The 16,735-nt window shown below is 42.1% G+C and overlaps 2 protein-coding genes across 13 annotated transcripts in view; both read left to right on the top strand.

Moving 5' to 3' along the window:
• The window catches only part of sulf2a (sulfatase 2a), a 46,991-nt gene extending 34,475 nt beyond the window's left edge, over nt 1-12,516 (top strand). For 10 of the 11 annotated variants that reach the window (XM_080892194.1, XM_080892195.1, XM_080892196.1 and 7 more), the window contains 20 exons: nt 2,406-2,672; nt 3,420-3,659; nt 3,776-3,927; nt 4,273-4,442; nt 5,929-6,079; nt 6,323-6,498; nt 6,613-6,741; nt 7,015-7,071; nt 7,210-7,339; nt 7,731-7,938; nt 8,319-8,574; nt 8,753-8,849; nt 8,946-9,040; nt 9,118-9,177; nt 9,263-9,429; nt 9,619-9,761; nt 9,905-10,013; nt 10,105-10,138; nt 10,661-10,714; nt 11,081-12,516. In XM_080892194.1, the coding sequence (XP_080748320.1) occupies nt 2,477-2,672; nt 3,420-3,659; nt 3,776-3,927; nt 4,273-4,442; nt 5,929-6,079; nt 6,323-6,498; nt 6,613-6,741; nt 7,015-7,071; nt 7,210-7,339; nt 7,731-7,938; nt 8,319-8,574; nt 8,753-8,849; nt 8,946-9,040; nt 9,118-9,177; nt 9,263-9,429; nt 9,619-9,761; nt 9,905-10,013; nt 10,105-10,138; nt 10,661-10,714; nt 11,081-11,111 (2,655 nt within the window). In that variant the 5' untranslated portion in view covers nt 2,406-2,476 and the 3' untranslated portion in view covers nt 11,112-12,516. The remainder of the gene's footprint in view (nt 1-2,405; nt 2,673-3,419; nt 3,660-3,775; nt 3,928-4,272; nt 4,443-5,928; nt 6,080-6,322; nt 6,499-6,612; nt 6,742-7,014; nt 7,072-7,209; nt 7,340-7,730; nt 7,939-8,318; nt 8,575-8,752; nt 8,850-8,945; nt 9,041-9,117; nt 9,178-9,262; nt 9,430-9,618; nt 9,762-9,904; nt 10,014-10,104; nt 10,139-10,660; nt 10,715-11,080) is intronic. The other variant, XM_080892191.1, reaches the window with a different exon arrangement.
• A 2,253-nt stretch (nt 12,517-14,769) lies between these two features.
• Nucleotides 14,770-16,735, top strand: part of arhgap46a (Rho GTPase activating protein 46a) — a 30,315-nt gene continuing 28,349 nt past the window's right edge. For both annotated transcript variants that reach the window (XM_080890550.1, XM_080890549.1), the window contains exon 1: nt 14,770-14,958. In XM_080890550.1, the coding sequence (XP_080746676.1) occupies nt 14,945-14,958 (14 nt within the window). In that variant the 5' untranslated portion in view covers nt 14,770-14,944. The remainder of the gene's footprint in view (nt 14,959-16,735) is intronic.

The raw sequence follows: 16,735 nt of genomic DNA, 5'->3' as shown, positions 1-16,735 counted from the left end.
CTGCCTCGCATTATGAATGCGTATAAGCCAACACGGTCATGTTGTTGGAGACTGAGAGCAGCTTGGCTGACAACTGCTGTTCCTTAACTGTCGTCCATCTGTTTTTTCCACACGTCTTCAAGGTGCAATGTCTTCTGTCTGTTTGGAGGTTATGGTTGCGTCTGCTTTTTCTTTGGGTTTCATGTAGCATCTACCACCCGAAGAGATAAACAATACGAGCAGATAAAAGACAGACAGAGGGAGAGCAAGCTGGAAAGAAAGAACCGTGTGTGTCGGTTAAAGCTGATAAAAGCCTGAAAATCCAATTAGTTCTCAGTATCGGGGCAAAGGAGGAAGCCTCATGGGAGTAATGTCAGGAAATATCCACCACCATAGCATGACAATAACACAACATTTACATACTTGGCTATTGATAGAGCAGCGTGAAAAATCTAACTGGATGTTTTCTTGCAAGTCAGGACTATATTTGGTAGCCTTCCCTGATGGCTTTTGCCCACATCAGCTTTTTAAACAGATAAACAACCATCAAAGGCAAGCATTGTACCTACTACACCACAAGCCGCCCTGAAAGAGGAGCCAGTAGGCAGAGGATGATTTTAATTTTTCAACATACTGAATCTCTTCTTTATTCTCTTTAGATGTCCTGGAAATGATTTTGGTGATGAGGTTTGCACTACTGAATGCAGACAGCGTTGGTTAAATGTGTGTCCTTTCAGCAGGTTTCTTTCCCCCCCCCCCCCCCCCCCCCCTTATTATGATTTCCCTCGTTGCTGGTGCCTTCTTTTCATACACTGGCAGAAATGAAAGAGGTATGGAGGCAAGGAGGGAACATGAGAAGGAAGCAGGGACAATTCAGAAAAGCACAGAGCCCCAAGTTAGAGCTCATGTGCTCCTCCTGGGAAGAACCGCATGCCCTGGGTTAGAAGAGCAGAGCAAAAACAGCTGCTGCTACATTTTAATCATGTATTGATATACTCATAGTGTGTATTTGCTTGCATGAGTGTGTCGATGGAGGAAGACAGAGGACATACGAAGGTGCTGGTTTTGTATTTGTCTTTGAATCAGGACTGATCTGGTCACAATCTCATTGTGGACTTCCCAGCACATATACCTAACCCCCACCTTCTCACGACAGCGAAACATCACAGTGGGTTGCTGTTGCTTACAAACGGTTTTTAATTACGGTCACAGGGGTGTGTAGCTGCTGATGTGTCATCATAAATTAGATGCTATTTAAACTTTATTGGGGATTTGATCAAAATGAGAATGCGCTACATTTTATAAGGCAGATTTTTGTTCCGAAAGGTTCAGATGTAAACAAAGGTGGAAAAACGACAAACAAATATTTATTTCTTTATTTCTAAGAAAAAGGTTTTTATTCATTTCGAGACTAAATGTGATCCTCGTTATACAGCGTTTTTTGTTTTTTTTTTGCATGAAGATAAATAAAACGACTCTTAAATCTCGAACACTTACTGATGTGTCTTAATTAGCTACAGTGCTTGTAGCGCTTGTCAATTCTACTGTTGATTTTTCGTGAGTTCTTGCAGTCATTGTTTCTGGAGTTTTTACACTAGAAAGTCAGGTTACCGCTGCTGTGGGTTTGCATGGGCACAATAACCAACAGTTGCCATGGTAAACTCTAATGGGATGTATTGTTAATGAGGAGGAGTTATTAGAAAGCTAATAGGACTGAAGTGTAATTTTGGCAAACTGCATGTAGAGATTAATTGAGAAAAGACTATTTAACACATACTTGGCTCTAATTGTTATGTTAAATGTGTGCTCAATTTTTTTGAGCAACAATGACAATAAATAGACAATGTTTTTGTGTTTTTATCTATTTTATTAACCTTAGTGTCATATCCACATTTATTCTTCTACTTTCATTTTCACACTGTGGGGATTTTCTGTTGTAGTGTGCCTTGTCTACTTTATGATTTAAGGTGAACATTTTCATTAGAGTCATATTTTGTCCTCACGTTGTCACTGCGCTCAATGACCCCTGTCTTCATTTCCCTCCTCTCATCCGGTCTCTCCTTCACCTCTGCCTCACACTCCTTCACCCAACTCCTCCTTCCCCTGTTCTTCGCATTCACCCTAACCCCGTTATGATGAGGTGAGGCCCGAGCTGGCCTCCAGCCCAGGCCCATTAGCCCCAGCCTCGCAGCCATGTGCTCATCACCAGAGATCATTACAATCAGCCAATGACACCACTCCAATGCATCATTAATGATTGATTAACGAGCTGAGCTCAGCCCAAGCGGGTGCATTTGTACGGAAGAGCACCCCATAATGGTCAGGCAAGGCTTGCATCTGCTGTTTTTAACTTGTGCAGCTTTGTGTATGTGCGTGTGTTTGTATGATTTATTCTCATCAGCTTCCCTCTGTGTCCTCTTCCTCAGGCTGAGTAAGGAAGTTGCTGACTCCTCTGTGTTGAAAGAAACACTAAGGAGGTGACTGAGGAGGTGGCGTGATGGCAGAGCGGAGGCTCTCCGCCCCTCTCCCTCTCCTTCTCTTTCTTGTCCTGGTGGGAGTTCTCCCAGAGATTGAGAGCTCGGGATATCTTTCCGGATATCGCCTGAGGAGTCGTTTGCAGAGGGACCGGCACATCCGCAACATCCGACCCAACGTCATTCTCATTCTCACTGATGATCAAGACATAGAACTGGGTAAAATGTTTCCATTAATCCTCTGTGGTGTGCGTTTACCGTGTGATTATGCATCTGTATCTCTGTTCACTTTGTCGGGTACAGACATTTTGTCCATGTGTATCCACCAGCATCAGCAAAGGAAAGTCAGCCTAATGCTGCCTCTTGGCACCATAACAACTGGCCCACTCAAAGTCATGTGTTCCCTTTGCCAGCTCCTCTGTCGCTGGCATGAAATGAGGGCGGCCTATGGCTTCCATTGTCTGGTTGCCAAACCCTGGCCATCTCCCTACCCGCTTAAGTCTTTTAGCAGCGTATTGGGCTGGAGTGGCTGCATAATGGCCTCAGTGACATCCTTTGTCCTCCTGTGATCACCAGTGAGAAAACTCCCATTGAAAAGCAGGAATTTATGGTCAAGCATCTGTTTCCCCAAACAATCACCATCCGCCTGAAAAGCTTTTAGTACACAGTAGACCAAATGGGTTACTTTACAAAAAAAGATTTATTCTCTCATCTTATTTCCCCCCTTTCGTTTTATCTTCCCACATCCATAATGTTTTTCCCCCCTCATGGGTTATATTTATATTTTCACTCTTTACTCTATGTTCAACATCTCACTCCTCATTCCTCTTGAATGCTTTACATCCCCCTGGGTCCCTTTCATTTCAATTGCTGGCTTTTGAATCTGCTCTTACCCTCCTGTCCCCTCGTACAACCTCCCCTCCCCCCCCCCCCCCCTTCTCTCCCTTTCCCCCTGTTGCCTCCCAGGCTCTATGCAGGCCATGAACAAAACTCGGCACATCATGGAAAAGGGCGGCACACATTTTTCAAACGCTTTCTCCACCACGCCAATGTGCTGCCCATCCCGCTCCTCCATTCTGACGGGAAAATATGTGCATAATCACCATACCTATACCAACAACGAGAACTGCTCCTCACCCTCGTGGCAGGCCCACCACGAGCCGCACACCTTTGCTGTCCACCTCAACAACTCAGGCTACAGGACAGGTGAGCGTTGCAGAGTCCAAATCGAGCTTCAGTCGTACCCATTGAGTTATGAAATTTGCAAATAAACCTGAAAAAGAGTACATCATTAACTTGCTGCGCACCTGTTCTTCACTCAGCCTTTTTTGGAAAATACCTCAATGAGTACAACGGCTCCTACGTGCCTCCTGGCTGGAAGGAGTGGGTAGCATTGGTGAAAAACTCACGTTTCTACAACTACACCCTCTGCAGAAACGGTGTACGGGAGAAGCACAGCAGCGACTACACAAAGGTATTATTGCACTCTTCTGACATCAAAAAGAAAATACATGTATCTTTACAGAATAATTATCCCTGCATGTGCTGAGATTGATACAAAATCATTTAATGAAATTTGTGAAAAGTGATGCTTTTGTTCAAATGAAAACAACAATTCAATAAGTTTAAGCAACATAATACACATGAAAATTACACTTTAAAGTAGCTTAACAAGATGAAGGGTTAAAACATTGAGCAGTTCCACTGACTCAGTATCAGTAACGTCTGGTTTTGACTCGCACAGTGCTGGTGCTCTGCTCTTTGACTCCCTCTGTCACTCACTGAGTACATGATAAATAATATTTCATGTACTTTACAGGACTATCTGACAGATGTCATTACCAACAACAGCATCGACTACTTCCGTACGTCCAAGAGGCTGTACCCTCACCGGCCTGTGTTGATGGTTCTGAGTCACGTTGCTCCACATGGTCCAGAGGACTCTGCCCCGCAGTACAGCTCCGCTTTCTCCAATGCATCACAGCACATGTAAGGAAATGAGTTAGCTTCAAATTGCCTAAACAAACTGTGACCAAGTTACGAGTTAGCAGATTGTTGCAGGTTTTCCGATGATCTGTGATAATACATGCACAGATAATTGGCAGCTGTTTGAACAGGAGCTTTGCCTATGGGATGTAAGCGTGTTTGGTTTCAGGGGGACAAAGATAACAAGTACACAGATACATTTTTACATTTTCACATCCAGACCTATTTGCTTGCATATGAGTCATCTGTGCATTCATTCTGCTTCTATGACCCAGGATGACACAAATTCCATAATCTCGACTCAATCTCATCCTCCTCTGCCTGCAGAATGTTGTTGGCAGCCGATGCCTTTCCTTCCACTGCCAATGCTTTGCTCCAGTTTATTTGGCTCGTGCATTGTTCACATTAGTGGTACCACCGTAATGAGACCTGCTAATTTGTAGCATTTTGTCAGTGGTACAAGAAGAGAGGAATGATGTATGTATAGAGCTTAGGTAATGATGAAGCCATGTGCACACACAAACACACACAGACACGCCTAACACCTCCATTTTTTTCTTCCTGACCCTTTGTGCTCACTGGCTGCCTAGTGCTGCTAGCTAATGGCAGAGCTGCTATTAGCCTCTAGAGATGTAGCCAAGGCCAGTAATGAGACTCCAATTTCTACCCCCTCACACCATCCTGCTGCTTCATCTAATCCCTCCAGCACCATTAACCTGTGCCACACAAGCTTTAAACACATAGAATATTCTGAAAATTCAGCCCTAGTGTCTTTGTGCAAACTTTTAATTGCTCTTTCTCCATAAATTTCCTCTCCCTCGGGTGATGTTTTCTGTGAGAGCCTTCTCTGGCTATTTTCTCACTCCATCTCCCTCTGTCCTTATCAACCACACTAAGAGAGAGAGGCAGTAAAAGTCCTGCACTCCTCTAGTGGTAAACCTTCTTCTCACCTTGGCACATTACAGACACATCTTCACAGTACATTAGATTTCTCGCTGCAGAATAAGCTTTGGGACATTAGCATTTCTTAAAAGCCAAATCGATCCACTTTAAACATTAAAGGTATTTTCTTTTAGGATCTCATTAGCTATTTAGCAGTTTTTATTCCCAAATACAGTTCTGTATGGCTTGGAGTTAAATATTGATCAAACTGGGCTCACTGTGTGCAGACCTATTGATTGCATTTTACATGGTTTATGTAACCTCCACTTTAGCATTCCATGAACAGTTTTCTGGCTACTTTGGGGGAAAAGGATTGGAGACATTAGCCAGCACAGGAAGAAAATGTTGCTGTGAATGCATGCGTTTTGGTTCTATGATTCAATTTACAGCTAAAGAATATGGAAACATCTCTGTGCAAATGTACGGTGACTAGTACAAAAAGAACTCTGTCTCCTTTAAAATGTAAGTAGAATCGGTATAAGTGAAATGCTTATTACACCACATAATTTCAAGCTTCAAGCTTTTTTGTTGTTATCTTTCATTTTAGAACCCCCAGCTACAACTATGCCCCTAACCCAGACAAGCACTGGATCCTACGCTACACTGGACCTATGAAGCCTGTCCACATGCAGTTCACTAACATGCTTCAGCGCAGGAGGATGCAGACTCTGCTGTCGGTGGATGACAGTGTGGAGAAGGTATTCAGACAAGCAGACAGACATATGCTTAAACACAGACACACACACACATCTCATCTGACAGCCTTAAATCCTGGGAGATCTGTGCTTGTTCTGACTGGGACTGTATAATGTATTCACTGACACACTTGGTAAATTGTTCAATCCTCCTTTCCCACAATCTGGCACAAGAGACTTGAGCTATCAAACAGAAGTAAAACTTTTCACACTGTGTGAGTGTTCAATGAACTATATCCTCCGTAGGTGTACAACATGTTGGTGGAGACAGGTGAACTGGACAACACGTACCTCATTTACACCTCAGACCACGGCTACCATATTGGCCAGTTTGGTCTTGTGAAGGGCAAATCAATGCCTTATGAGTTTGATATCCGTGTACCCTTCTACATTCGAGGACCTAATGTGGAGCAAGGTGCTGTGTAAGAGACTCGTTGTTTTTCTCTTGCATTCAGTATAGGGATAAAGGTAAATACCATTGTGACTATTTTCTTCTATCTAGTTCTATAGAAAAAAATGTTCTTGTTGTCCTGCAGTAATCCTCACATAGTATTGAACATTGACCTGGCACCAACTCTGCTGGACATGGCTGGTGTTGATATCCCTGCAGAAATGGACGGCAAGTCTATCCTCAAGCTGCTAGACACAGACCGACCAGTCAATAGGTGAGTACCTACTTTACTTTATAAACTCACTATCTTCGTGTTCTTCGTATTTTTGAATAGCATTTAAAATACCAGGAATGTGTCAAAAAGGTTGAGAGTTGAACTCTGTTTATTTCATGGGCATAATGAAATCTGCAATCCAAACATAAAAATGGAACACCACTTTCTTCTCAGTGCCATGCAAGGATGACATTTAAAATAGAGTACATGTTTATCCTGTGCAAATATCACAAAGTGGTTTAACAGGATTTCTGAAAACGTCTCATTTTACAGGTTCCAGTTGAGCAGGAAGGGTAAAACATGGAGAGATTCTTTCCTCGTGGAGAGAGGGTATGTTTTCTTGTAATGTATTATCTTTTGTGAAAACTGTTCCCAAACCAGGAATTGTCCTGTAGCAACATGAGACTTCTTGTCTGGTTGGCTGAAGAAAAAATCATTTTCTGTTTTTTTGTTTATCTGTGCTTTCAGGAAGCCTCCGCACAAGAGAGCCGATGGAAAGGAAATGGCCCAGGAAGAGAACTTCCTGCCAAAATATCAGAGGGTGAAGGACCTGTGCCAAAAAGAAGAGTACCAGACCTCCTGCCAGCAGCCAGGACAGGTACTTGACTTGTAAGATCTCGAACAGAGAGGTTAATGAAGTCTGAATAGAACAAAATTAAGAGATAATTAACATTCTGGTTGCAATCTGCCGAGTTATCTGCAGTCATTGTATGTTTCATCGAACATAAAAGTCTTTTTCTTAATCCTCCAAAATGAAGAGCATGTGCACGTGTGTATAAAGAGCTTTCCAGTTTGAATAAGACTCATAAAAGGCTCATCCCAGAAGATTAATATTATTACTATTACTGCTCAGCTTGAATATGCCTTGTGCTCATTTAGATGTCTGTGATTTTTATCGTCATGCTATAAAGACTGGGTCAAAATTATGTTATACTCTATAAAATCTCAAAGACCTGTGTTAATCCATATTTCCCTGTGCCTTCTTTCAGAAGTGGCAGTGTGTGGAGGACCCGACTGGCAAGCTGAGGCTGTATAAGTGCAAGGGCATGGCTAGTCTCTTTGCCCCACGTATGCAGGCTCTGATGGCCAGCGGTGCCTCACAGCTGTCTCTCACATCCAGCTCTGACAGCTGTGACTGCAGCAATTCCGGCTTCAAACCATCCATCATGAAGAGGAAGAGGCTTCTCACCAAAAAGAGTCAGTTCCTGTTGTCGCTTACATTGTTGTCATTGCTATAAATAGATGCTTTTGTTTAGAAAGAAACTTTTCTTTACTTTGAATCGTCCTTGCAGTAGCCTATGAAGCTTTCCAAATGGGGCCATTTATCTCAAGCGAAAATAACCAGCTGTTGAAGTATTCATGAGACCAGAAGGATATGTCAGTGCTGCCATCAAGTGGCAGAATAGAACAGACAAATTACCAATTAAATAGCAGAAGCTTGTAAAGGATTCCCAGAATATGATACAACTTGCATGGAATTTTGATTTATATCAGTCTGTTTAGTTGCTGTTATGTCATCTATCCTGACATAAAGAATCAAAAACACGTCTTACATTAATCTGTCTCGTCTTCTGCAGAGATAAAGTCCAGTAAGGGTACAAGTAGGAAGCGTTGGGCCCGCTCTATATCATTTGAGCTGGGCGGTGACCTGTATGCTGTAGACCTAGAAAAAGGCTACTGGCCACTGGGGTCCAGGAACAGCAGCTGGGCCAGAGACAGGAGGAGAGGAGTGAATGAGGAAGACAATGAAGAGTTCAGTGGCATGGAAGTGACTGTCAAACCCACCACCAGCAACAAACTTGCTACACCTGCTGCTATTAAAGTCACATATAGGTGCGTGTGTGTGTGTGTACATTTTTCCACATGAATGTGTAATGTTCCTGAGGTAAAAGACAGAAATCAACTGTTAGAATATATATATATATATGTGTATGTATATATACATATACATATACATATACATATACATACATATATATATGTATATATATATTGTTTCTATGCCCTTCAGATGCTCCATTCTTATGAATGACACAGTTAAATGTGATGGAGGCCTCTATAAGTCCCTTCAAGCATGGAAAGACCACAAATTGCACATAGAGCACGAGGTACTGTTCCTTTTTTAATTGTTATATTTAATACATATTGTAGGTTATTTATAGCCTGTGGTGTCTAATTAGATTTGGGGCAACTTTCCTTTTTAGATCGAAACCTTGCAGACAAAAATCAAGAACTTGCGTGAGGTCAAAGGTCATTTAAAAAACGTGCGACCAGAGGAATGTCAGTGCGACAGTCCCAGGTGAGAGAATTTAAGGGTGACAGATAAGCACCAACACAGAGATTCAGCACATCTGACAGCTGACTTTGTCTTTTCAGTTATCTCACTACGAATAAGGAGACTTTCCAACTTAATGCAGGACGAATGCTCTCACTCAGGTAAAATGTATAACACTCGTTTACTGTGTAGTAATTTTGAATTCCTCACTCAGGCTAGTTGTGACGTATGTTTTGTATTTATTAGAATGCCATCAAAGCAGAAGACTCAGTGGTTGCAGAAGGAGCAGAAACGCAGAAAGAAACTACGGAAATTCCTCAAGAGGCTTCAGAACAACGACACGTGCAGCATGCCCGGCCTGACCTGCTTCACACATGACAACCATCATTGGCAGACTGCTCCCTTCTGGACAAGTGAGGGATAGTCTATGGATTTAGCAAGTTGTTCAAAGAGTATCATGGTGGAACATACCTCTTTGTTTCTGGCACTATTTTCCTGAGCAGAAATGATGACAACAATATTTTGAATCACGTTTTTCAAACTCTTGTTTTCCACTCTCACCCCTCCCTTCCTTATAAACTCCCCCTTCCTCTGATCCTCAGTGGGTCCATTCTGTGCATGCACCAGTGCCAACAACAACACATACTGGTGCCTCAGGACCATCAATGACACACACAATTTCCTGTTCTGTGAATTTGCTACGGGCTTCCTGGAGTATTTTGACCTCAACACTGACCCGTACCAGGTATTTATTTCAACAGACACACAGAATGGCAGTTACCAATAATACGTTTAAAATAATCCCACTACATGATTCATGGTGCACATGGGATAGTTCCCAAAATTTCCAAAGTCCTTGCTGACATTTTGTCCTTATCATTCCTGCAGCTGATAAATGCTGTCAACACCCTTGACCGCAACGCTCTGAATTTGATGCATCAACAACTTATGGAATTACGGGGCTGCAAAGGACATAAGCAGTGCAGCCCAGAGAAGGGTCAGTAAAAGATCTCTGTGGTAAATATCATATATTGTAGCGCCAACAGTCATTTGAAACTAAGATTAATGCTACCCCTGCTTCTTTTCAGGAGGAAAGGAGCGAAACTACTTCAGTGAATACAGGTATTTCTTCCTCTAAACAGCTTGCAGCTGATTGCTTTCACAACCATCACAGATGGAATTCAAGTTATAATATGAATTCAGAGAGGTTACTGCTGAGTCTTTGGTTATGTTTCTGCTCATTGCCAGTCATCTAGGGAGCTGAGGAAACAAAATACAGACACGTTTCTCTGAAACGGAAGCTCTGAACTGCCATGGTTCCTCACTGTTGTGATTGAAGCATTGTAGCATGCAGAAGTCAAATCCAAAGAGGGCTAAAATGCAAGGCTGCTTTTCAGCTTCTGCCTTTTTGTAATCAACCCTAATTGTGTGTGTGTGTGTGTGTGTGTGTGTGTGTGTGTGTGTGTGTGTGTGTGTGTGTGTGTGTGTGTGTGTGTGTGTGTGTGTGTGTGCGGGGTTGTGTTCATGTGTGTACTTGCGTGCATCTATGTCTGTGCGTGTGTGTGTGTGTGTGTATACCTGTGGGTTTTGTCTTCATGCACGTGCATTGGTCCCGCGCGTGTATACGTGCTGTGCATGCTTCAGGCCAGTTCATCGCCGAAAGAGGCCAAAAGTGAAGAAGCCCTCCTCCAAATCGCTGTGAGTTTGTCATAACCCATCTGCTCCTTTGTACTCAGCCAGCATCTCCATCCAGATTTTTTAGCATGGTCAGATGACTTAACAGCATGGTGCCCTATTTACTGTATTTCTGTACTCCTCTACTAATTGTATTTACATTTCCCTGCATTGCATTGCTGCACCATTTTCATTCACTCTCTCGGCTCAAATTCATTACAGCAATGCAGATATGTCATTGTCACATTGTGTTGCGTTTTCTGTTCTGTTATTGTCATTTCCTGCTTTTCCTCGCAGTGTTGGTAGGAACAGACCACAGCTGGAGCCATGGTTTCCAGTGAATGCCTCAAGCAGTGCATTTAACTTACAGTAATTGTTTCTCTTGCACAGAGGGCAGATTTGGGAAGGGTGGGTTGGTTAACCGCCTGCAGCCCACAACCAACCGCATTGGCCTCCTCCAGAGAAGGAAGGAGAATGGAGAGTGCAGAAAACCCGAAGACCTCGACTTTGATAGACCATATGCTGGGATACCACTCTAAGCTGGGTTTCATTTTCGGGGGAGCTGCTCCTCATAGCCTCCTACCGGGGTGTAGGAAATACTAAGGCCTACAATAAGTCTAAAGACTCAGCAATTATGTATTTTGGAACATATTTCATATCCATTTGCAAACTTTGCCACCCCCAGCTGTCAGGATTGTTAACAACAACAACAAGATTCTGTAAATCAAGTGGAACAGTTTGGTGTCTGCAAGCCTTTCAGTATACCACTAATGCTTGTAGATAATATACAATGTCTCAGCTTTAATCAGCTTTCTTTCATGTCATGTGAGACTGTGTGGAAATATGATGAGTAACACGTCACTTCTGCTGCTACACAATGACGTCATGGCCTTGTGATGTCTCTGCGGCACATGTGGATTAGCTAACTATTTCACACTTGGAGTAACATTAAGACATATGTTGTATTCTTTCTCTGCACCAACGTGTCTGCACATGGAAGTAAAGTGGACTTAACAAACAACCAACTGCATCAAACATGTCGCCATACTCTTTTGTATTATAGTTATTCTTAACACCGATGAATGTCCTTTGTTACTACAGGTCATCCTCCTCACAGCTGTGCGATCTGAGATGACCTGAGTTTGCCTGCAATGATTTAAATGCATACACAGAATTCAACAAAAGTCTCTTTATGCCCTTGAAGAGGTCTAAATTAACAACACCATCTCACAATGATACAATCCTCCAGACTACGTGACCTGTAACAGAATGTGTCATTTGTGAATGCCATTTTACTCCTTTGTATTGTCAGTATCACACTGTAGAAGTATCCAAATAGTTTGTTCAGTTTGCTATACATGGTGCTACAAGATAACAATACAAGTCTGAAATCTTGCTGTACAGTACAGTATGTATTTGAATGTATGTTGTGCAATTAATATAAATGTTTACAATATTTTTTATAATACTGGAGAGGCAACCTCATTGTATGATACGAGTTGATAAAATGAACTTATAGGGAGAAACGTAGCTTGAGAAATGTCATTGTCATTGAGATTTGTATGTTTGTCCTTATTTACATCAGAAAAGCACTTAAAGGGTTCACTGTGAAGAGCTGTGCCATGTACATTAATGGACAGTATGCTTTGCGCCGGAAGAAAAACAAAACAGTGTAATACTCATTGATGTGAAGTTTACTTCTTGCATTTGTTAGCTTCTTTTCTTTTCTTTTTTTAGCCAATACTTCCTTTTAATAGAGTGCTGATAGTCAATGTGAATAAAGTGTTGTTTGACCATGAATATGACCAGGCTTTTATTTTGAAATTGTTAAGTAATTTACTGTTTTCATGTCCAGTAGGTGTCTCTGTCTGCCCGTTTCTTTGGACAACCTATGGTGGTGAGTGCAGTGACATGTGGAAGCTGTAACCTATTTGCTCTCAATAATGTCCCTTTCACTGTAGCATCAGGAGGGTTTGTACTTAATGTAATCTCAACAGTGGAATCCCAGCAGCTTGAGATCATTAAATTGATAGTCATAGCATTCTGATTGGCACAGTCAAATTAACTCTGTTATTTCCAGTCACGCTGGCATCTCAGTCTGAATAAACATGAACGCACGCCCACTTGTGCACAACTTTAATCAAACTAACAAACTAAAATTTAAAGGTGAACTTAGGTAATTTTTTAAGGTCATTTAATAGGAAATAATATATTGTGCTCATGAATATAAGTTGATTAGTGTGTAATAATGTGTTAGATCACAGGATATTAAACCATGTAATGGTTCAGAGTGATGATCAGCATCAGGTTCAAACCAGTGGATGCCTGCGATTTAAACACAACTTGGAATTAAGCCATTAAAAATACACAGGAGCAGGCTCCACTTTGTGGAGGCCGCCATGTTTCCCAGCCTCTTGAATACAGTGGCCGAAAAAAGACATTACACCATCTTACACCCGGTGTTTGTGCCTGTACACTGGCTAACTTACATCGTTCACCTTATAAGTTACTTCTTTCCCTTTCAAACCATATATGTGAACATTTGTATGTCATTGTGTATTCATCATCTTTCTCGTTATGTCTTGTTGTTTTCTCTGTTTTCTCTCTTCCCTCATTTCCACTTCATCCTCTTCCTCCTCATCTCAAACCTCGTCTTCTGAACTGCAGTTAAGACTCTAACACACCAACACAAGCATAAACATGCTTATTTATTCCTGATATTGTCACAATTGCATATTCAACAGATTACACATGCCACTCTTCCATCTCTGGACAGCTGAGAAGACCCAGCTAAACAACAACAGCTGCTTATAAGCTAACATTTTGCTACTTTTATGCTTGACTGTCCTAAAATTCTCACTTTTCCTCTGATAAACAGCTTGATTACTTGATTAGAGCAGCAACGAAAACAGCAGTCTTACCAACAGAAAGGTTCAGGATATCCTCAACAACTCACCACTGTCATCGGGCATAAGTGAGCTTCACAGACCCATTGACTCCTATCAGACTCCTTTCACAAAGTTTTGCAGGCTCTTCCACAATGTATAGACGTGGACACCTGGCTGAAGAAATGGCAGGGTGAGTTATTTGTCTCATGGCAGCCACCACAGAGGATTCAGTTGTCTGCAGTTTGCAATCTACTGACATCTAGGCAAGATTTTACACACTGTGCCTTTAAAATAGCCACGGTATATTTTGATTTTATTATAGATTTGTGGAAGTAGACAATATTCTTTCTTTGTCTTAAAATGTAGTTTAAGACACAGTTTAAATAACCAGATGAACAATGGCAATAAAAGACTATTCTATTCTAACAATTTCCAAAAACATTAATACGCTGCTTTTTAAGAGAAAGCACAGGATTATCCGCTTTGATACTTTGTGCAAGCAAAGCCCTTCAGTCAGACCTGCCCTAAAGAAACCAGAGTCTAGGTGGAGGTATTGCACTAAATTAGCCAGGTAACTTAAAAAAAAGAGCATGCAACAGCTTCTCTGGCCAAAAGTTAATGAACAACAATTAGTAGTACTGGCTATCGCCTGTTCTTCTGCACATGCTCTCTGTTGTGCACGATGCTGACTGTGCTGAGGGCATTGCCTGGACATGCCTTCACAGCAGTCAGAAAAAAAGTGGGAGGGACTGGTCAAAGGGTGAGCCAGTGAGAATATAGATTATATATTAGACACAACTACTCTTGAATTTTCACATATGAATCGAATAATGTATTTCAGCTGTGTCATGCAATGCAAATCTGTTGCTTGCTTAACAAACCTTCTAATAAATAGACCGCATTTGTTAAAAAATAGCAGCCTTAGTTTTATTTAACTTAATATATGAAGTGAATTGAAGTTCCTGTGTAAGTTGGCACACAAAAACCCCCTTCTAACCTTTAACATCTTATCACTTTACTTTGTTGAGCCAGCTGAGCCTTTAAATGTTTTGGCTATCTTAAAAAAGTGCCGCTTTTTCCAGAAAGCCAGTCGAAAGGCTTCAGGATGGGTGGTGTGGCGTGGAAGAGGGAGGGGAGCAGACTGGGTGGGGGTGCAGACTGGGTGACCCCCATCGCAACCTATGACTCACGTGCAGAGGCGGAGACTGCGTACGGGATTTGCCACCGGAGAGCCGTCCCGTACTACTCACTGCTCGGACAGTTCAGTGCGCTCACAAAACTAACCTTACAAGCAAGAAGAGATAAAAAACAACAACAACAACTGTACAGTTCCTTTCGCTGGAGCCTCGTTTAAAATGTGAAGAGCATGGCCGGGACAAGGTAAGCAGACTCTTTCTTTAATTTCACAGCGGCGCGAAATGAAGTGGAGAAAGTTTAGAAGCCGCCGACGCTGAACCGGAGCCGCAGCTCGCGGGATAGTAACATTATTTTAAGCCTCTGTGGGTATTTTAAAACCTTTGAAAATAAAACGTTTTTTTAAAAATATCTACCAAAGTCTGTTAGGGGTGACTTCTAAGTTTAACAGATTATTTAAACCGCGAAATGTTCTTATTCTTTTTTTTATTTTCGATTTTAATTATTATCTATCGTCGGTGAGTTAAAAGTAAAACATTACACTGTAGCTCGCTAACGCCTATCATGGGAAGCTAGGTGGCAAAGGTTTGACACATCCGCCCAAAGTTTTTAATTGTAGGGAGAAGCTGCAGTGTGGTGGCTGTGGTGGGAGACGGAGGCTACTTCTTAATTCTATCTAGTCTCCAAATGGGCTTCACGGGCTTAGCTCTTTGCTGTGGTTTTAGGAGCCCGGTAACCCAAAAAGAGGGCAAATGTTCCACAGTCCATTTGTTGCTCCTGTTTCTACTACTGCTGTGGCTCTCAGATTCAGCTCCACGTGTCTTAATTTCTTCGCCATCTGTTTTCACTGCAGATGTGCATTAAAACTTTGTTTAGCTTTCATCGGTTGCTTGCTTTAGTCCCCACGGTCTATTTAAAGTCACTTACTGCTTTGGCTACAGATTTTCATATGGGAACTCCTTAGTGTTGTGATACATGCAGTAAAAAGTCCAATTCCTCGTCCTGTATCTGCTGTTGAGTGCAGTCCATTAGACAGTAGCTGACGAGCAAGTTTTCGAGTCAGCTGTCATTTATATAGCCTAAAGCTGTTTATTTTGGCAGGGCATGCCAACCTGACTTCCTGGGCGCAGCAGTTTTCACCATCTCCCTGCCCAGCTGGTGCTCATCTGATGACTTTTGTTTGCATTTGCGTGTTTGCATTTGCGTGGCGTTGGTGTAAATTTCTCTATCTGCTCAGCAAATTGCAAGAGATAGATGAGATACTATAACAGAGGACAGCGATGTCGTTTGGTCAAAGTTTCCATAGTTCATGAGTTTTTTCTGTGAGATGTAGGAACCAGAGTTGAAAATGAGGATGTTGTCTCGGTGTTTACTCTGCAAGCTCACAACAGTGGGCAGACAATCGAGAACAAGCAACACATCCCCTTCAACAAGATGACTCTAAACTGTGCTTTCTGCAAAGAAGAGACCGGACGTCCATCCCAGACAGACAATAGGGAAGTTTGTTTGCCTGTTGACAGGAAGTGAAGCCTGTCCTGCACTGACATGTTATGAGTCATGGTTTGTTAATAATCGCTGTGATTTCATTAGCTTCAACGTACACATTTCCAGCTTTCACTCCTTTCCTTTCTCTGATCCCTTGAGGATCAGTGCTCTTAACACTCAGCACGCACTTTTCACCTGACTTTGATTCTCTGTGGCCTGCCACAGTGACTTTGTAATGAGGTTAAGGTGATTTGTCCAAACAAATTTATCTGTACCTGAGCAACCACTCACACTGCGAACTGTGGGGATTACAGACAGGTTTAAATCGCAGGCATCCACTGGTTTGAACCAGATGCTCATCGTCGCTCAGAATCATTACGTGGCTTAATATCCTGTTGTACTTTTTAGGTCTATGACACAAATTCAAGAGTTAAAAGAGGTGAACAAGTTTATGTAACGTCAGTGAGCTAAGGTGCAAATGAAACCCACAAAGTGCAATTAACACATTGAACACAAAGAATCTGCCACGACCTGAAGA

Source organism: Rhamphochromis sp. 'chilingali' (assembly GCF_963969265.1).
Source record: "Rhamphochromis sp. 'chilingali' genome assembly, chromosome: 9".
Taxonomy (NCBI): domain Eukaryota; kingdom Metazoa; phylum Chordata; class Actinopteri; order Cichliformes; family Cichlidae; genus Rhamphochromis; species Rhamphochromis sp. 'chilingali'.
This window is presented reverse-complemented; position numbering and strand designations above follow the sequence as displayed.